A 21,422-nucleotide genomic window follows, 5' to 3' on the forward strand; every position below is an offset into this window, starting at 1 on the left:
GGATGGAATATAAACAGCAAAACATAATAATTTCATTTCATGGTACTTTTACACAGAAAGCTTTTAATATTTAAGTCAAAGGTTTCTTTCATTGGTATACATGGACATACTCATGAAAAAAATTAAAATTCATATGTGTAGTCAATGAAGCATTAAAATTAAATCTTGTATTTTATGTACTATTTTTACTGTTAAGAAATTATTAACAATTTATTTTACTATACTTAACAGTACTATTTGGATACTGAGTTTATTTCATCACTGTATCAAAAGTATAAGACCTGCAGTTAAAATCAGATTTGAAACTTCGTTCAAAAGCTGGAAGTTACTGTCTTTGTTATCAGTACAGCTCAAGCTTGAAGCTACTCAAATTTCAGTAACTGACGTGTTCAAGTAGTCCATTTCTTGAAGCAGTTGGCTAGATGCACAAAATAGATCTGGTAATAATAGAATGGCTTGGATTTTATGCAAGCCCCTCCCCTAAATGTTTGATAGTGTTTAATGGAACAGATTTAAATGGTAAGGTTATGGTGTTTTCAGTTCAACTGAATAAGTTCTTTGTGTTACACAGAGTGAAAGTCATAGCTTTTAAAAAACAACTCTGTTGAAGGAAAATTTTCATCCTTAAAATTCACCTGCTTGCTGTTTGCTAATCCTTTGTAAATATCTAATTATTTTTAGATATTTTTAGTAGATTACAGAGCTTTGCCAACTTCACTGAAATCCAGTTTTAGATTATTCCAATAAATCCAAAAACAGTTCGTACAAGCCATTTTTTAGTTAGTTTTTACTTAGTCACACACCATAACCCAGAAACCACTGATCTGCTTTTAATCTCAATGAATTTGAATTTTCTGGATATCTCACAGATATCCAATCATCCAATATTTATATATGTATGTTAAATAGAATAGTGATGGATGGGGGAAGATAACATAAATGTTATGCAAAGAGACTACCCTGCCTAAGGCTCCAAAGTCCTTGGTTCAATCCCTCACACCATTATAAGCCAGAGCTGAGCTTTGGTTTAAAAAAAAGAGGGGGTGGGTAGATAGCATAACGGTTATACAAAGAGACTTTTTTTTTTTCTTGCAATCTGTTTTTTCTTTTTTTTTTTCTTTTTTCTTTTTATTTATGAAAATCAAACATTGACAAAACCATAGGATAAGAGGGGTACAACTTCGCACAATTCCCACCACCAGACATCCATATCCCATCCCCTCCCCTGATAGCTTTCCTATTCTTTAACCCTCTGGGAGTATGGACCCAGAATCATTGTGGAATGCAGAAGGTTGAAGGTGTGGCTTCTGTAATTACTTCCCCACTGAAAATGGGCGTTGATAGGTTGATCCATACTCCTAGCCTGTCTCTCTTTCCTTAGTAGGGAAGGGCTCTGGGGAAACAAAACTACAAGGCACATTGGTGGAGTTGTCTGTCCAGGGAAGTCTGGTCACATCCTTCTAGCATCAAGTACCTGGTGGCTGAAAAGAGAGTTAACATACAAAGCCAAACAAATAGTTGAGCAATTGCGGATCTAAAGGCTGGAATAGTGCAAATGAAGTGTTGGGGGGGGGCTCCTCCATTTTGTAGATAGCTAGTAGGCTTATTTTAGTTAAATTCCAAAGGGCCTGTAGCTATACTAGTTTTTTGTTTGTTTGTTTTTTGCCTGAGCCTGAAAATCGATATGCAGGTGTATACTAATTATTGTCTAGGGAGATGATGTCATGGCTGGGAAAAGGACCAAAAAGCTGGGTCAGGGAAGAGAGTAGCTCCCTAATATAGGAAAGGGGTACAAATATTGTTGACTATAAACCCCATTGATTTGATGTGATGTGGGGCCCATAATTAGCTTAGGATCCTGTGTGACCTCTATATCCCTCTATTCTGTGGTCATGAGTAGGAACATTCCAAGCTGCCCCAGTATCAACCCATCTTCCTCAGGTGTAGCATAGAGTATGTTGTCCATCCTCCCTTTGGAGGATGGAACATTCTCTACCATTGTTGATCCAAGTTGAGGGCAGGGTCCTATGGGGGCCCACAAAGGGGTCTATTTTGTTGTTCCTGATAGAAATGACTGGTAACAATGGAGATACAGCAATTTATTCAAGTTATAGGCCCATCATGTCTGTTTGGGAGTCTCAGGACTCCCCAATTAGGGCCCCAGCTGGTGGAATGGCCTGACAGTGACTAAAGAGTCATCATTAAAGTATGCCAGTCTCTTGCCCTTCAGCTTTTGCAGTCCTTGCTTTGATAAGGTTAGCTTTGGAGTGAGTGAGAGAACTGTAATAGGAAGTAGGTGAGGAGGGTATCTGAGTCTAAGTGGACACTTTCATTATGAACTGACACTAAAGACTGTTGTGTATTTTTACTTTCAGGTATATATTTTGCCCTAATTTATGGATGCATGTGAACATATGCTCTATCTTACGGGACCTGGATTATATCTAGGTTTTGGGACTTTGTTAGGAAGTGAACCTCCTGGAATGGAATTAGAGAATACCATGAAAGGAAAGGTCTCACCCAAGTGATAAGGGTGAAGGGTTGGCATTCCATACCTGATGTCTCTGTACACAGTCTGAGGTGAAGCATGCTGAGATGGTACTTGTTGCATTGATTAGGTTGGAATTGGCGGATGCAGTATCATTTGGCATGACTTGAGAGAAACATGCAGGGAAGTCAGCCCCACCCCAGAGGTTCCAGGATTGGGAGAAACATAGGCTCTTTAGAGGAAGTGGGAGAGTCCTGTTGTCTTAGGGTTTAAGAAGACAATAGATAATTATTGCAATAATCACATTGTTTGGCAATTGGGTTAACTTTGAAAAATCCCTTTGTTGGGATTTGCTGTATCATACACACCATCACCATATTTTATGTCCTTTGACATTATTTGTATATAACTATGCCACTGGTTGCTTTTATTCTCCCTGGACTAAGCTTTTTTTTTTTTTTATTTTTTTTTTATATTTATTTATTTTCCCTTTTGTTGCCCTCGTTTTTCATTGTTATTGTAGTTATTGTTGTTGTTATTGATGTCATCGTTGTTGGATAGGACAGAGAGAAATGGAGAGAGGAGGGGAAGACAGAGAGGGCGAGAGAAAGATAGACACCTGCAGACCTGCTTCACCTGTGAAGTGACTCCCCTGCAGGTGGGGAGCCAGGGGCTCAAACCGGGATTCTTCACCAGTCCTTGCACTTTGCACCACATGCGCTTAACCCGCTGTGCTAACGCCCGACTCCCTGGACTAAGCTTTTAAGAGAGTCAACATATCAAAGACTCAGCCTATGTATTAAAAAGACTCAGTCTGTGATTTTAAAAGTTTGAGACACTCAATCAGTTTTTCCCCTCTCATATTACTTAATGATTTATCGGACTACAAATTAATAGGACTGTACATAAATACCATTCCCACCAACAAAACACTGTGTCCCACCCCACCACCACCACCCCACCCCTGTCCCATGAAGCCAAACATCCACCCTCACCCTCCACCCAAGGGTTTTACTTTGGTGCCCTACTATAACCTGCTTTGTGTTTCCATTTCTGTTACTCTTTATCAACTTCTGTTTATGAGTGTGATCTTTATCTTTCAGAGTGGAGAAGTCTACTGATAATCTTATGGGTTTTCCCCTGTGACTTTTTGTTTTTCTCTTGCAGCCTTTAGGATCCTTTCTTTATCCTTGCTTCTTTTCATTGTAACTATGATGTGTCTTGGTGTCTTCAGGTCTGGGTTGATTCTGTTTGGGACTCTCTGGGCCTCTTGAATCTTATTGTCCTTTCTGTTATTCAGGTCTGGGAAGTTTTCTTTTATTATTTCCTTAGAATGTTTACTTCCCCTTCCTCTCTTTCTTCCTCTGGTAGGCCAATTATACGAATGTTATTTCTTTTGAGATCATCCCATATGTCTCTGTTGTTGTTTTCAGTGTTTCTCTATGTCTTTTTGAGCTCTTTTATCTCTTTCTTTGTTTTCTCTAGCTCATCCTCTATCTGGCTAATTCTGTTTGCTGCTTCTGTTAGTCTGTTTTCCCTTCCCTCAGCTTCTTTCTTCAGTTCTGTTATAATAATAGCTTGTCCTGCGCTATTTCAGCTTTCAGTTCTCTAATTACCTTGAGGTAGTTAATATTTTCCTTGAGGGTCTCATCTGTTGTTTCCCTAATTCTGATAGCCCTTTCCTCCAGAGTTGTCTTCATTTCTGTGATTATTAGGTTTACTATTGCTTGAATACTTTTCTTATCTATAGTTACTTCTGACTGATTTGAAGTTTCTTCTGGCCTCCTGTCTGGATTCATTGTGGTAGCAGTTTTATTTGCTCTTGATTTAACCTTTTTTTTTTTTACTGATTTGTTTTTTATGTTTCTGTTCTGTTGTTCTTCAGTTGTTGTGTTTTGAGTACATGCCACACTATACTAAATACCTTTATGACAAATGCAGTCACCAACCTCAGAAATTACGATATTAACTGAAGCAAGGATTGATGCAGTTTAACCAATGCCAGTTAGTCAAACATCACCTCCAGTCCAAGAAAAAGTAGCAACCAAATCCAAAAGAAAAAGAGAAAGGAAAAAAGGAAAAGGGAGAATAGACAATTATGCAAATCTACTGTCCACTGTAAATTCTTGGGATAGCAAGAGGGTAAAGGGAAGTAGAGAAGACATGCACACACAGGCAAATCTGAGTCAGATTTCTTCCCCAAAATAATTTACAAACGAGTATCAGTGAATTCAGAGAGCAAAAGAAGACAAGAAAAAAAAAAGAGCAGTAAAAGAAGTTGTTGTTTTTTTTTTCCTAACTAGCTAGGAGGAGGGAAAAAGGAGAGTGGAAGGAAGAGGTAGAGTGAACCAAGTTCCTCTCACAGTGGATAGGGTACCCTGTCACCTAGCAATGGAAAAAACAATAACAGTTAATTTTGGTCAACCTAAAGAAGGGGGGGAGGGACTCATATATATCAGTAATAATAAAGTAGAATAGAGTAAAAAACCCTAACACTAAGTGCCGGGATAGCCTGAGGGTGCTTCTTCCCAAGCTAGTGCTCTCTGGGTTGTAGAGAACTCAACTGGAGCCGATCTAGGCTGCTGTGTGGGAGAGGGATCAGGAACTCGCACCGCACTAACTTCGCAGGAGATACACTCTGGAACCCTCGGAGCCGGAAAGCAATTTCCAAGTGTCTTTAATCAGAAGAGCAGCTGTTTTTATACTCTCCAAGTAGGGTGGAAACAGGATGTGATATAGAGAGGGTGGAGCGAAAAGTGACTGGTGGAAGATCAGGGTGTAACAAGGAGAGGATCAGGGTGTGACAAGGAGAGGGGGTGGAGCAGGTGAGAATTCTACCACTAAACCACCAATGCCCTGGAGGGAGTGTGGTGCTTTATGTAAATGTAAAAGTGATTTATGTAAATATCCAAAGCTTTGAATGGGATTAAATCTATCCCTATATAGGCATATGGTTAAGCAGAAGCCAGGTGGAGCTGGCATACTATCCAACAACTAAGTCTGCAGCTTGGAGGGCTCCAGATTTGCTCAAGCAGCCTAAGCAAAGACAGCCAATTGTAGGAAGTATCCAAAAAAAGAAAAAAAAAAAAAAACCTCCAGGTAGTCTTTCCCAGGCAGGGTTGAGGCTCTGATTGGTCAGATATTTTGTCACTCAAATAGAGCTCCATTCACTTAGAAAAAAAGAGAAGGAAAGCAAAAAGTAAAAGGATTGGAATAATACCCCTGGTGAGTCAGGAATCTTGGTAAAGAAAGTAGCTCAGCAGGATGCCAGCTAAGAGAGGCTGCCCAGCCCCCTGGGCAGGTGTGGGGGGAGGGGTGAGCTTCAGAAATAATCACAAGGTTTCTTTTCTTTTACCTCCTGGCCTCTGTTTTCTAACCCAAGAATGAGCTATAGGACCCCTCCTTGGTGTCACACTTAGGATCCCTTATTCACCCTCCTGCTGACTGCCCGGTATCCTACTCTATCCAGTGAATCCTAGGTCATAGGCCTCTGCTAGTTGGAGCTCTTGCCAGCAGCTGCCTCCAAGGTGCCATCTTAGCAAAGAGACTTTCATGCCTGAGATTCCAAAGTCCCAGGTCTCAGGTTCAGTCCCCCACACCACCATAAGCCAGAGCTGAGCAGTGCTCTGATAAAAAAATAATAAAATAATAATAATAATGATTTTATACATATAAAAGCTTTACTACATATGTGCTTATCAGTATATACAATATTTAGTATGCAAAAATAAATGATTAGTGACATAACAAAACTATTCCATTCTTAGGGACTGACTCAAGTGAAATGAAAACATGTTGCATGTGAGGCCTTTGAAGAGAGAGTTTGTAGCCCAAGGTAGAAAATGATCCAAATGCCCCCTCAACTACTGATAAACAGTAGAAACAAAATGTGGACTATGCATACAATTGGAAACCACTCGGAAATAAAAAGCAATGAGATCATATCAGAGATAACCCTGCAAAACACGCTTTTTATTTCTGAGTCAGTTCATAAGAATGCAGTAGTCTTGTTATGTCACAAATAACATTTATTTTTTTTAATTTTCTTAGTGATTTAATGTTGATTTATAAAATTATGAGATAACATAATTATCTCACACCATTCCCACCACCAGAGTTCTGTGTCCCTGTTCATTGGAAACTGCAGTAATTCTTCCCAAGGTCACAGATGTGGGTTGACTATTAATTCCATTTATATATCTATTTGCCCATTTTTTTTCTGTGACTCTGCCTTCTACTTCTGAAAGTCCTTCCTTTTTTTCATCTTCTTTCTCTGGGTCCTGATAGAAGTGGGTTTCAGAACCCTCTAGTCATCTTTGCCCTAACATTTTCTCCTCCTCTGAGAGTATGGGCCAAAATTCTTTATGGGATGCAGGAAGTGGGAGTTCTGGCTCCTATAATTGCTTCTCCCTTGTTGACAGCCTAGTTCTCCTTTGTACGTGAATACTGACAGCCTAGTTCTATCTTTCCTTCGTGGATTAGGGTTCTGGGGAGGTAAGGTTCCAGGACACATAGGTGAGTTCAACTGCCCAGGGAAATCAGGATGGAAGTGTTTTCTAAAATAACTATACTCTTTTGCAATACTAGCAGCAAATACGAGAGTTCAGTTTCTTCATGCTCACAAGCATTTGATACTACCTTTCTTGGGTAATAACCATTCTTGTATGTGTAGTATTTTTTATTACTGTCTTAATTTCAATTTCCCTAATGTATTTTTAGGTCGTCATTTTTTGTATATTTTTTAAAATGTTCTTTTTTTAATGAATTGTTTTTTCACAATTTCTGGTTTAGCTTTTTTTTTTTTTCTTGTAAGGGTTTGACTTGTAAGAGTATTTTGAATATAAATCTTTTATCAGATATATGATTTAAAATTTTTTTTTTATTTCTCTATTAGGGGATTAATGGCTTACAGTCAACAGTAAAATACAATAGTTTGTACATGCATAACATTTCCCAGTTTTCCACATAACAATACAACCCCCACTAAGTCCTCTGTCATTAAATTTCAGGACCTGAGCCCTCCCCCTGCAAATGTTTCTTCTGGGCTGTGCATCCCTTTTCTCTTTTCTTCTTCTTCTCCTCCTTCTCCTTCTTCTTTGTCTTTTTAAATGCTTAAGTATGTTAGTGATGTTGTTCTATCACTTTTCATGCCTTATATGGTTTATCCTTTTGCAACATTTGTTCTGTTATAAGAGTTATTTGCCTAAAGTCTTAGAATATTTTCAGTAAATGTTTGCTAGTGATGTTTTGGACCTTGATTCCTGATTTTTTTTTTTTTTATCTTTTTCTCAGTTTGGAAGTCTGGTTAAATGAGTCTAGAATACTACATGATAGTCATTTTTTTCAGTGCTTTGAAGTATTGTGCCACCTTTAACAAATTTACTGTGTGTGTGTGTGTGTGTGTGTGTGTGTGTGTGTGTGTGTGTGTGTGTGTGTGCATTTGCTGTTTTCTTTTCTATTTGTCTTAAAATTTTCCTTCATGCTATCCATTTCCATCTCTCTGTGCTTCATACTAGTTATGTTCTTATTCTTTCAGTCACTACTTGTAAAAACATGTTTTTATTCTGTCTTTCAGTCACATACTAGTTATCTTCTTATTCTGTCTTTCAGTCACTACTACTGTTGTGTTCATACATGTTTACTCTAATACTTTCTTTTTTAATTGGATAGAGACAGAGAGAAATTGACATGCAAAGGGAGGGTGGGAGGGAGAGACAGACAGGCAAACATACCTGAAGCACAGTCCCACCACTCATAAAGCTTTCCCCCTGCAGCTAGGAACCAGATCTTAAACCTGGGTCTCTGTACACTCTAATGTGTGCACTCAACCAGTGCACCACCACCTGGTCCCCTCTCCTATCTAATACCTATATTAAGATTTTGGGGCTGGCCAGTTCATAAGTCCCCAGTTTCTGTTTGAAGGAAGAGAAAGCTTCATGAGAAAGCTTCCCTCTCTATCTCTCCCTTCCCTTTTGATTCGGTCTCTATTCAATAAATAAATAGAATTTTAATGTCACTGTCAATATTTTTCAGATCTTGATATTTTGTTTTGTTTGCGTCAAGTTAATAGTGGCTTTTAAAATACTCTAATGTTCATGCTTTATGGCCCTATAGTCATGTTATTTGGAGGTTATGAAATTCTAGTCCTGCAGTATAATTATGTCATACTGTATTTATCATTTTGGATTGTAAGTTCACTTTGATGACAGCTTGGTACATAGGAAGTCTATACAACCACAGTTGAGGATATGTCACTCTGAAGAAGTTTCTGTTTGTGTCTACAAAAATACATTGGTCCTGGGCCATTTTCTATGCTAGCTTCTCAGCATAGGTATTTCTAATTGTGATAGCATAGATTCAGAGTCAAAGCCCAAATGGAATTTTGTCTCCTGGTTATAGATACTTCAGGAAAGAATTTACCTCTCAGAAGGCAGGATGAGATCATCTTTCTGAATGCATCCTTATGTTGATAAATGCCTTCCTTTTTTTGGGGGGGGGGGGGGAGGAGGGACAGTATTAGTGAGTTATAGTACAGTTTTTGACACATGGGTAAAATGTCTCATTTCACTATGATAGATGTGTTCAAGACACTCATGACTTTTATTAATGGCTTGGCTCTTCAAACCCTTGCTTTGTTCTGCCTCATTTCTTGTGACTAAACCCCTAGATGTTTCTAACTCAACATGTTTTGACCTCACTAGTATTAAGGTTGCAGCATTACCAAAATGTCATTTTCCCTTGCCCCTTCTTCCACTCGGAAGGTTGGTTGTCTTCAAACATCTGAATGGAATTTCATTTCATTTTGCCAGGAAATTTACTGTTGTGTTTTTCTTCTTGTAGTTACTTTAAAAGCTGAGATTTTAGCTGTGTGTTTTGTAGCTGGAGGCTTTAGTTTGTGTAATCACCCATATTGTTACCAGTGGAAATTATATGTGGCTCATTTATTTTTTTATTCTCTTATGTCTTCGGTTTTATTAGTGTGATAGTTGAAGACTGTGCTTTTTTTTTTTTCAGAATGTTGTTAATATGGTTGAATTTTTAAATCTGAGAATGTTCTTAATTTTCAGCCTATAATTAGGTAAGATAGCATGCCACTGAATGATATGCTTTCTGTCCTCACAACTATAAAAACAAATATTTGGGGAGCTAAGTGGTTTAGTTAGTGGGAACATAAGATATTCTGAGAACTAGGAGAAGGCAGCCATGAATAATGCAAGCTATGAAGTTGTGGTAAGAGGCATATTTCATATCCTGACGTACCTCATTTGCCAAGGTCACATATTTAACCTCATCCTCAGGCACTATTAAATCATGTAATATCATCAGAACTATTTTTAAGAAAACTAGCTTGGTTTGGAAGAGTGCCAAAGTGAACACGGGTAAACCAGTTCATTTGTCAGTATTGCAGTTTGGTTAAGCTCTAAAGTAGAGAGTATTAAGTATAGAAAGCAAATGACAAAACACAAGAGATGTTGATGAGGCAGTAAGGGAAAGAAAGGAATAGAAAAATGGGAAGAGTGGCTTACCCTGGAGCCACAAAAATCAGGACAATGCAGTAATCTAAGGTGCCTCATAGGGGGTTGAATGACAAGATAGTAGAGCAAATATTTCTTCAGAACTGTTTTCTGTTTGACTTTGCCATCAATCCATTTAACTGAAGAGGACTACTGGCATATGATTAAGCAAAAGTGTCTGTACTTAGGGAAAGTCTGGGCTGGAAGTTAATTTTAAAAAATTAGTTTATAGCATGTAGTATATATGATAACAGATGTGACAGCGGTAAATTTAATTGCTCAAGGATGTCTTATAAAGCAAGTCAGTATATAACCAATGACAAAATGCTGATGAATACCTACATGCAAGTAGACTGAGAAATAGCTGTCCAACTTGGGAGAAAAACCAGTAACTTTGTTTCTGTTTTCTGTTTTAGTTTTGTTTGTTTGTTATGTATGATTCAGACTTCTCATATGCTTGGTTTCATTGTTTCTGGAGCACATTTCCATTCAGATAGAGATACTATATATTGGGGGGAGGGAGAGGGAGAGAGAGAGGCTGCAGCACAAGAGTTACCCCAGTGAGAGAGAGAGAGAGAGAGGCCACAGCACCAGAGTTGCCCCAGTACCATGGGACATTCATGTGATGCAGGGACTTGAGCCTGGACCTCCTACATGACACAGCAGGCACTTTACCTAGTGAGCTATTCCTCTGGCCCACAAAACTTTACAGAGCCCAACAGAAGAGGATACCATTAACTTAAAATAAAAATTAAATCAGGACTGGAGAGACAACATAATGGTTATACAAAGCAGCTTTCTTGGCAAGTAGTTAATTTTACTCTTTTTCTGCATGTGTTGTTTGTTTTGTTGTCTAAGGCTTTCTGTGAAACTTTAGAAGAGACAAACTACCGTTTTCAGAAAGAACTACTTGAAAAACAAAAAGAATTGGAATCACTGAAGAAAATGCTCAGAGAAAAACAGCTTTACATAGACACTCTAGAGAACAGATTCAGGTATGCTGTGCTATTTGCAGTTTAAGTCAATTTCAACTATTAATACTCTGTGTTAAATGCCATTTTATTCTAATATGATCTAAGAAATTTCCAGTTGTAAAGATCATAGTTCCTGGTGTGTTTCCATACAGACTGGGATACATAGGTAGCTGAACATTTGCATGGGAAGCAGAGGGAAATAGACTTCTGTCTATTCTGTAAGATATTAGACTAGAGAACTCTGAGAAGGCTAGAAATGAACTTACCCTATGACCCAGCAATTCCTCTCCTGGATTAAATACACCTATCCAAAAAGATCTAAGTATACCTATGTTCATAGCAGCACAGTTTTTAATAGCCAAACCCTGGGAGCAACAGATGGGTGGCTAAGAAAAAAAAAATTATATATATATATATATATATATATATATATATATATATATAATTTGCTTAGCCATCCATCTGTTGTAAGAATTCATCAGCTAGTAACAGTTCACTTTCTTCACCTCATCTTGGTGGAGCTGGAAGGAATCATGTTAAATGAGATAAGCCAGAAAGAGAAGGATGAATATGGAATGATCTTACTCATGGACACAAGTTGAGAAGCAAGAACAGGTAGGGAAAACGGGTAGCAAGACTTGGACTGGGTTTGACATATTGCACCAAAGTAATGGACTCTGGAGGGGAGTGGGAGGCATTTCAGGTCCTGGTATGTGCTGGTGGAATAGAATCTAAGCTGGAGGGAGTCGGGCTGTAGCGCAGCAGGTTAAGCGCAGGTGGCGCAAAGCACAAGGACCGGCATAAGGATCCCGGTTCGAACCCCGGCTCCCCACCTGCAGGGGAGTCGCTTCACAGGCGGTGAAGCAGGTCTGCAGGTGTCTATCTTTCTCTCCCCCTCTCTGTCTTCCCCTCCTCTCTCCGTTTCTCTCTGTCCTATCCAACAACGACGACAATAATAACTACAACAATAAAACAACAATGGCAACAAAAGGGAATAAATAAAATAAAATATTTAAAAAAAAATTTTTTTTAAAAAAGAATCTAAGCTGGAGATGAGAGAACACTCACAGAATTTCACAGAAATTTTTTACATGTACCAACAACTGTGTCTACTGTAAACCATATATAACAAAGTTTTGGGGCGGGGGAGACAGCATAATGGTTATGCAAACAGACTCTCATGCCTGTGGCTCCTAAGTCCCAGGTTCAATCCCCCGCACCACCATAAGCCTGAGCTGAGCAGTGATCTGGTGTTTCTCTCTCTCTCTCTGCATCTCTCTCAAAAATAAAATTAATTAAAAAAATTTTAAAAAAAAACATATATAACAAATTTTTTGAAGATTGTTGGAGGATAAACCCACTGTCCCCGAATGCCCAGGCCATTATTTCCATGAGATCTGAGCGGGCTGACTCCCAACTCTCCCTTTAGGTCCAGAGAAGGGCTGGTTCCTCCAGTCTCTGGAATTTATGACGGCTGGACCCTCAGACATAGGCGCCTTTGTACATATGCCGCCTCCCCCCACTTTCCTTCTTTAATTAAAAACCATGGATTACTGTGTTAACTTTAAAACTCCAGCAAACATTGCTCAGCTTTTCCCCACTCTTTAAAGTGCCTGCAATTTACCTCTGGAAAAATGTACATTGTAAAGGTTATGATCAAACAGTCTGTCGGTAAAAATGTAACTATGGATTATCTTGCTTTGTGCTTGGATACCCCAAACCTTGCCCCCCGAGTTATGGCCTATATATATATCTGCTTTTCCTTTCAATAAACGAACTGCCTTCCAAGGCTTTTCCCAGGGATGACTGAATGTTTGTCTCCCTGCCCATATCGCCCTCAGCACTCTGAGCTGCCCGGGACCCCTGGGGGGCCGCTCTGACCCTCCCTCTCCCAATGGCTAGTGAGGTGGGGAACCCAGAGCAAGCTGCCCTGCATAAGATATTATTAATTACAGCCCAGAAAGTAACTTAGCAAGTAAAGCTCAGAACGTGCTTGCATAAAATCATAAGTTCATACCTCAACATCATATATTCGAGAGTAGTTAGTATCCAGGGGTTTGTCTTTCTCTTTCTCTCATAAAGAGATAAGTCTTTTAAGATATATAATTTATTCACAGGAAATGTCACACATGTGCAAACTATTGTATTTACTTTCAACTTTACAACATTAATCCCCCAGTAAAAAGAAAAAGAAAAAAATACCAGAGAGGGGCTGGGGGGAGGGAGAAAAAAAAACTATAGCTTGCCTTTTCATCAAAATATAGTGAATTGAACTAAAATAATTTAAGATCAATTGTGAGTACTCATTTCCCTATACCAGAGTAAATAATCTGTGAGCTATACAAGCCCATTAGGACCTAACAGCTGAAGACTGTTAATGCTATATGCCCTCATAACAATAAAAATAGTATCTTTTAGTCATAGAAAATAAATTGTTACTGTGTTTTACTTTTAGGACATTGTCATTAGGATCTGAGGAATCTCTGCGTGTATTGAGAACAGAAGATGGGCATAACACAAAGATGGAGTCCTCTGCACTTGAGGTTGATGAAGATATCTTAGATCAAGAATCTAGGTATATATATGTAACCTTTAGTTTACTATAGCCTAATGATCTGAATAACTGGATAAGATAATCATACTATTATACTGAGAATTTTTCCTGAGCTAAATGTCCTATCATGAATTTGGTGAGCAAACAAGACTAGTATTCTAGACTTTTCCTAAATATGAACCTTTGGCACCCAGGTTTTATGGTAACTATCGCTGTTGTCCTTACTTAAATTTATTTTGAAGTTGTGTGTTAAATAATAGGACTCAGACTCCATTAATCCACTGATCTTTGTTCATCTTGACAAACTACTTTAATCTTCATTGTTACTCTCCCATTCAGAAAATGGTAGCAGCCATCCTGCCTAGCTTATAATAATGATGAAACTGGTATATTTGAAAGCACACAATTTTTGCTGCATGTAAATTCAAAGTGATTACTGTTTCTTTAGTGAGAGGTTAAGCTGTAATGATTAGAACACAATTTGTATAAGTAAATAAAATTACAAACTAAATTTCCATTGATAAATAGTAATTGGGACAATGGAAAGTTCAGAAATAACCTTCAAAGTTGTCTTATGGCAATAGCAAGTAAAATACTGAATTTCTATCTCACTGATTTGTTTACCTGTACATCCTAGCACATGGCCTAGGTCTGAGTCCTGGCACCACATACAAGGTGCTGCGATGATGGAGGGAACGTTCCACTCTCTGTCTCTTTGTATGACTGAGGAAAGTGACTTAGAGTTTAGAGAGGGGGGTCATGCATGTGCAAGGCCCTGGTTCCAGTCCCACCCTGGGGGCCAGGTGCTAGCACACCCAGTTGATCCAGTCCCAACCCAAACACATACACTAAATTTGAATTTCTGATTGAGTATTTGAACATTTCCCATTAATAACTTTTTACTAAGGATCTAAATACTTAAGGCAAAAATATTTTTAAATGTTAGTGAAATGAATAGCATACTTTCAGTCTCTTAACCGATGTTTCTCCACCCACCCCCCTCTATTTGCAGACCTGATCATAAGCCATGCTTAAATTTTAGTGAACCTGGGAATTCTGTGTCAGAGATAGAAGTAGCAGAAGTGGCGTATAATCCTGAAGAAGACTAAAACACCACTATTCCCTCCATTATTGTTTGTTTGTTTTTTACATGTTCACAAATGTAGAATTGAATGGCATATATTTTAAAGGAAAACAAAGACATTTGCCAGAAACACCAAGAATGCACATGTATAAAGTTTACATAAAGAAAAAAGTTATTGTGGTAGGAAACTTACTCACTGCTGCTTTCAGTTGTCTTTTATACAACCTTTGTAATACACTGAAAAACTCCTAGAGTTCTGTTATCAAGTCCCACATTCTTCAGCACCCTGCAGAAATTGGGCATCGTGCTGGCAGATTGCTCCAAGCTACCTTGTATGTGTGTGCAAGCAAGTCATTGTGTGTGCAAGTATGTGCACTTTCACAGTCAACATCAACTAAGTAGAGATTAATTGCATGTTACTATATAGTCTATACATATCTTTATATATCTCTGACCTAGTATATTTTCATTAGTGGTTTAAATCAGTGGTAAAGTTGAATTGAGTTTTAAATATTGACATGTTTCCTATCTTTAAAAAATACTATTTAGAGTGTTACTGCTATTTAAAAGAAGAAAAGTTTCTAGTACCAAAGGAAACTACTTCTAAGACTATAATAACATAGGTGAAATAATAAAATAGTGTTCATTTATAGAACTATTTTATTAGTATCAAAATACTCTTAGCATCATGGTGTATTATAATATATTATATTTGTTAATTTTCCACATATATTTATCTTAAATCTCTACCAATAGAATTAATGAGTTTGCCTCTTTCAGACCACTACCTCTTTTTTGCTAGTCAAGGCATTCTCCTTCATGAATATATTATAGATTATAAGCAAATACAAAAAAATTAAAATTAAAGCCATATGACTACAAGGTTCTTAAGCATGTCAACTCCTGGCATTGCATTTTTACTTCTGTATAGAGGAATCTGTTGCTATAATACATTATGGCTGATTTTCATTCTACTGTATCTAGCCAAATGATGCACTTTGTGATAATTCAACTCTTTTGTGCCAAGTTTAATTGGTAATTTTTTTTTAATAACTGGAGTTAGGAAAAAGAATTATTTAGTGCCTTTACTGTTTTACTCTTTACACAAGTTCCCTGTGATCTGTAAGTCAGCTTTTCAGAAAAAGAAAAAAAACTGCTTGTTTCTGCTCTATAGATGTTGAAAGTGCCTTGTTTGACTTTTAATAGTTAACTCATTTACTTTCTATTTCTATGTTTTGCATTTAGATGTCAACAGTCAGTATAATCTAACTTTTTGAAATATCAGTTGTCATATAGAAGTATATATGCTTTCTAAAACCTGAGGGAAACTTACTAGAAAAATAAAGTAACAGTTTCATCTCCAACTTTTTGACTATCTAAAAGTTTATCAGTATCTTGATGTATATATTAAGATGTGGTTGTAAAAAATTCTGCTGATATAGATTAACAAATCCATTGGTTGTTTGTTGTTAACCTTTGATCTAAAAAGAGACTACCTTTTACCAAAATACCAAAAAAGGTTTAAATCTCAGAATGTACATGTATAATCTGTCTCAGAATATTTTCCAGAGTGGAAATAGGTTTTACTCTCCTGGGAGACAAGAAAAGAATATAAAGAGTCTACTTGTTCGCTTTGAAATATTCTAGACTTTTAAAATAACCAAAAAGAACAATCATTTATATTAATCAGTATAGTGCAAGATAATCTTTGCTAAATTCCAGATCTCATATGCTACATTTCCTTTTGTTTGTTTGTTTTGCCTCCAGGGTTATCACCACAACTAGGGGCCAGCACTAGGAACTGCTCCTGTCAGCCATTTTTCATTTTTAATTGTATACAACAGAGAAATTGAGAGGGGATGGGTAGATAGAGAGACAAAGACACCTGCAGACCTGCTTCACCACTTGTGAGGCAACCCCCCCACCCCCATCAACCCTAACCCGTAGGTGGGGAGCCCGGCCCTTGAACTGGGATCCTTGAGCGAGTGCTTGCACTTCGTACTGTGTGATTTTAACCTGGTGCACCACCGCCTGGACACCTTGTTTTTTATTTGTTTAAGTGAACCATTCACCTGCAAATTTTGGTTCTTTGGAGTAAAAGAGGATTCAAAGAGTTGTATTTAATGTTTAGAATAAGTAAGGAAACATTCTTGTTCATTAAATAAAGCACAGTTATTTATGTTTACGGTTTGCTTTTTTTTAACTTTTATAATTTGTTTTATTTCCAATATTCATTTAATAATTCTTTTCAGTATAACAAAAGAGATTTTGTTAACATATTGACTGCCATTTTTCCCCTCCAGTTTCTATGCTGTTTTCCTCTTACCCTTACCATTATTGTAAATTGAATTATGTTAAACTGCTGTGTTCACAGGTGTGGAATGAGTCTGGGATTTTCATGTTCAGTTTGCACTTTATGTTACTGATCATTTTAAGTCTTTGTGAATAGGTGCAGTGTCCTTCAGCTGTAACCAATATTAATAAAAATGTTTAACAAAACAGAAGACATGCATACACAATTCTTTTAACTTACCCTTTTAAAAATTCGCAGGCTGGAGCCCCACTTCCCCAGAGCCCCGCCCCACTAGAGAAGAGAGAGGCAGGCTGGGAGTATGGATAGATCTGTCAACTCCCATGGTCAGCAGGGAAGCAGTTACAGAAGCGAGACCTTCCACTTTCTGCATCTCATAACAACCCTAAGTCCATACTCCCAGAGAGATAAAGAATAGGAAAGCTATCAGGGGAGGGGATGGGATACAGAGCCCTGGTTTAGGAATTGTGTGGAATTTTACCCCTCTTAACCTATGGTTTTGTCAATGCTTCCTTTTTATAAATAAAAAGAAAGCAAAATTTACAGGCTGACAAAAGACATCACATGCATAGTGTGCCTGCTTTGCCAACAGCACAACTGCATTGCATTGGAGGGACCTTCAGCACCGCAGTATCCCTCTCACTCACTCCCTTACTCCTTTCTGCCTATCTACCTCTATCTGAAAGCGTTAGCCCAGAGCACTGAAGACTCAATCATGACAAAACTATTTTTTTTTAATTCTCAATAACACTTAGCAAATGTGTTTCTCTTCCCCCTAAATGGAGAATAACCACCATTCAAAACATATTAATCTAGAGTACGTGCTTCTCAGCTATTTCATCTATCTGGTTTAGTGCAGCTGTCTAATATTAGAAGGTAATTGACCTTAGGTCTAAGAATAATGGCTTTGAAATGGATTTTGTCACTTATAGAAACAGAGGGATTTGATCTTGCTAAAACAAATTTATGTTCTTAACTATAATCACATGCTGATATGATGACTTTTAACAAAACATATATATGTAAGTGGTCCCCAAATTTCAATTTCCCAGTAAGAGTTGGGGGTGGATAGCGTCATGATTATGCAAAGATAACTCTCATGCCTGAGGCTTCAAAGTCCCAGGCTTTTATCTGCTTCTTCTTCTTCTAGCATTTGCCCTTCTTCCATAGCCAGTCAACAGTGTCAGGTTGAGCTTGATGTAAAGTTTCGAGACCTCCTTTGAATCTGGAGAGGTGGCAGTCGTTGACTGTGTGGGTCATTGTCTGGGGCCGCAGGGGCAGTTCGGGTCGTCTCTGGCTCCCCAGCGATGGAACATAGCGGCGCACCGGCCATGGCCTGTTCGATAGCGATTGAGGAGGGCCCAATCATAACGTGCTAGGTCAAAGCCTGGTTGACGCTTGCTGGGGTCTGTGATGAGGTGTTTGTTCTTTAACTCAGCTGACTGCCAACTCTGTTTCCAAGAGACTGGAACAGAGAAGTTCAGTGTAGGCATAGGGGACCAGATTGGGTGACGTCGAGACATCAAGCGTTGGACAGGGTGGGCAAAGATATCCGCGTATATTGGCAGGTCCGGTCAATCATAGACGTGGGAAATGAACTTAGATGATGCCGCATCCCGACGAATATCTGGTGGGGAGATGTTGCTAAGAACTGGCAGCCATGGAACCGGGGTGGAAAGAATGGTTCTAGAAATTATCCTCATGGAGGAATATAATTTGGAATCGACCAAGTGGACATGGGGGCTACGGAACCATACTGGGGCACAGTATTCTGCAGTGGAATAGCATGATGCCAGAGATGATGATCGTAGTGTGGAAGCGCTCGCGCCCCATGAGGGGCTGGCCAGTCTTGCAATGATGTTATTCCTCACGCCCACCTTTGCTGCAGTTTTTATGAGATGTTTGTGAAATGACAGGGTGCGATCGAGAGTAACGCCAAGATAGACTGACTGGGCTTCATGCCGGATTCTCCTATCGCAAAGCTGCACATTAAGCTCACGCGAGGCCGAGGCATGGTGTAGATGGAAAACAGATGATACCGCTTTTGCAGTGCTAGGGATTAGTCGCCATTTTTTACAGTAATCAGATATCAGAGACATGTCTTTCGTGAGTGTTTCCTCGAGGATGTCGAACTTGGATGCCTGAGTTGCACAGCAGATGTCATCGGCGTAGATTAACTTCCTTGAAGAAGTTTCTGGGAGGTCACTGATGTAAATATTAAATAGCATAGGAGCCAGAACAGAGCCCTGGGGGAGGCCACTTGAGACAAGTCTCCATCTGCTAGACTTGTCACCCAGATGCACCCAGAATCTTCTGTTTTGGAGAAGAAACGATATAGTGTTGGCCACCCATGGGGGCAGGCATCTTGAGATCTTGACTAGGAGACCATGGTGCCAGACCATGTCATAGGCTGCTGTGAGATCAACAAAGACAGCACCCGTCTTTAAATTCTTCTGGAATCCATTTTCAATGTAAGTTGAGAGGGCCAGGGCTTGTTCGCAGGTAGATCTTCCTGGGTGGAAAACAGCTTGGGCGGGTGATAGGAATTTCTCTGTAAGATGAGAAATACGTGACAGAAGCAGCCTCTCAAGGAGTTTGTAACACACGGAGAGGAGAGAAATTGGTCTATAGCTGGCGGCCAGTGTTGGGTCTTTCTTTGTTTTCAAAACCACTATAATCTTCGCACGACGCCAAACTTTGGGCATAGACTCAGATTCCAAGATGTGGGACAGGAATGAATAGAGCCACTTCTTTGCCGCGGGACCCAGGTTAAGAATGAGTTCTGGGGTGATGTTATCATAGCCAGCAGCTGTTCCCAGTTTAACCCTCTTCAAAGTGTCTTCCAGTTCAGACAGTGTAAAGGGAGAGAGTTTTGGAGATGGACAAGATAACCAGAAGTGGGATGACCACTCGTGGGAAATTTCTCTTTTCCAGACTGGGTTGATCTTAGCACGTCCAACTTGAGTTAGGTGACTGGCCACTGAGTTTGGAGATACAGGAGGATGGGAGACGGGAGGGGGTTGGCTACCGGCACCCAGTCTGTGAAGAAGCTTCCAGACCTTCCTACTTGAGTGGGTGAAATTCAGACTTTCCGTGAGTTGTTGCCAGCGGGCTTGGCAGCGTGCTGCATCCAGGGAGGCAATGAGATGGTCAGACACATCTGGGTCGCCCGACTCATCATACTGCTTTAGTAGTTGCTCGCATTTAGCATCAAGACAAGGCGTTCATGGGAGGGGGTGGGTGGTGGGAATTGTGTGGAGTTGTACCCCTCCTACCTTATGTTTTTGTTCATTAATCCTTTCTTAATAAAAAATTTTTTAAAAAAAGAAAAAGAAGTAAAGGAACTCTTAACTCCAAAAAAAAAAAAAAAAAAGACAAGGCGTATAGTTAGCACGTCTCCCACGAGGAATGGCTTGGGAAGTTGCTTTGAAGATGGCTTGGCGGAAGTGCCTGTAGGAATCTTCAGGTGATAGAGTTAATTGGAATTGCAGGAATAGATTTGTTGGTAAGATCACTGAACAGACGCCAGTTTGCTTTCCGAAAGTTCCATCTTAGTTTCTCTGAGCACAGAAACAGTGGGAGCTGGAGACCAATGTGGATGATAGCTGGGCGGTGATGACTGTGTGGGAAGATCTTGAGAACTTGTCTCGTAGCGGGAAAGGCTTGGCCATTGACTGTGCTAATCCAGCACAGGTTGGGTGACGAGTCTTTATTCCATCTAGCACTGTGAAAAGAGCCTGGCTGTTTTGGATCGTATAATAGGGAGAGGTCATTCGCTTAAGCCCAGTCAGCTAAGATAGAGCCATCAGCACGAGTGGAGGAATATCCCCAGTCTTGGTGATGACTATTAAAGTCTCCAACGTAAATGGCTGGGTGATTCGGGCTAGGCAGGACCTCATTATCCCATGAGGCACTGGGAGGCTTATATACGTTGACGAGCTGAATAGTTCCAATAGTAATGGAGTCGTAGAAGGTCGAAGAGGCCGTGTGGTAAACGTCCTCAAGACAAGATTTGGTGTAGATGGCTCGGCCGTGTTTAGGATGGAGATTATAGCATATTAAATCGAATCCTCTGATGGTGAATCGAGCAGCTTCATTGACTATTATATGTGTTTCTTGTAGGCAGATAGCATCTGCCTGATGCTGTATCGCCAGTTGACCAATAAGATTGCGTTTGTCAAAGGACAGCCCCTCAACATTAAGTTGGAGGACTTGAAGAGCAGGACCAACAGCTTGAAAGCTGTCAGGAGCTGCTTGTTGCTGGCTTTGAAAGTGACTGGGATCCATGTGGATTCAGTCAGGTAGGAAGGATCGTCAGTTTCCCCAATGAATGGGTACTCAGGAGATGCACCATGGGAAGGTCGATCCAATGCATCCCAATGCATCCAATGCATCTTATCTGCTGAACCACCATAAGCCAGAGCTGAACAGTGCTCGGTTAAAAAAGCAAAACCGGTCCAGGCAGCAGCGCACATGACAAAAAGCTGATCCTGCTTC

General features: G+C 39.5%; 1 protein-coding gene across 3 annotated transcripts in view; it reads left to right on the forward strand.

The window, feature by feature from the left end:
- Nucleotides 1-17,118, forward strand: part of SNX16 (sorting nexin 16) — a 41,530-nt gene extending 24,412 nt beyond the window's left edge. For all 3 annotated transcript variants that reach the window (XM_060199501.1, XM_007520136.3, XM_016186872.2), the window contains 3 exons: nt 10,861-10,997; nt 13,432-13,551; nt 14,543-17,118. In XM_060199501.1, coding sequence (XP_060055484.1) covers nt 10,861-10,997; nt 13,432-13,551; nt 14,543-14,639 — 354 coding nt within the window. In that variant the 3' untranslated portion in view covers nt 14,640-17,118. The remainder of the gene's footprint in view (nt 1-10,860; nt 10,998-13,431; nt 13,552-14,542) is intronic.
- Nucleotides 17,119-21,422: the final 4,304 nt, after the last annotated feature.

Source organism: Erinaceus europaeus, chromosome 1 (genome assembly GCF_950295315.1).
Source record: "Erinaceus europaeus chromosome 1, mEriEur2.1, whole genome shotgun sequence".
Lineage (NCBI taxonomy): Eukaryota > Metazoa > Chordata > Mammalia > Eulipotyphla > Erinaceidae > Erinaceus > Erinaceus europaeus.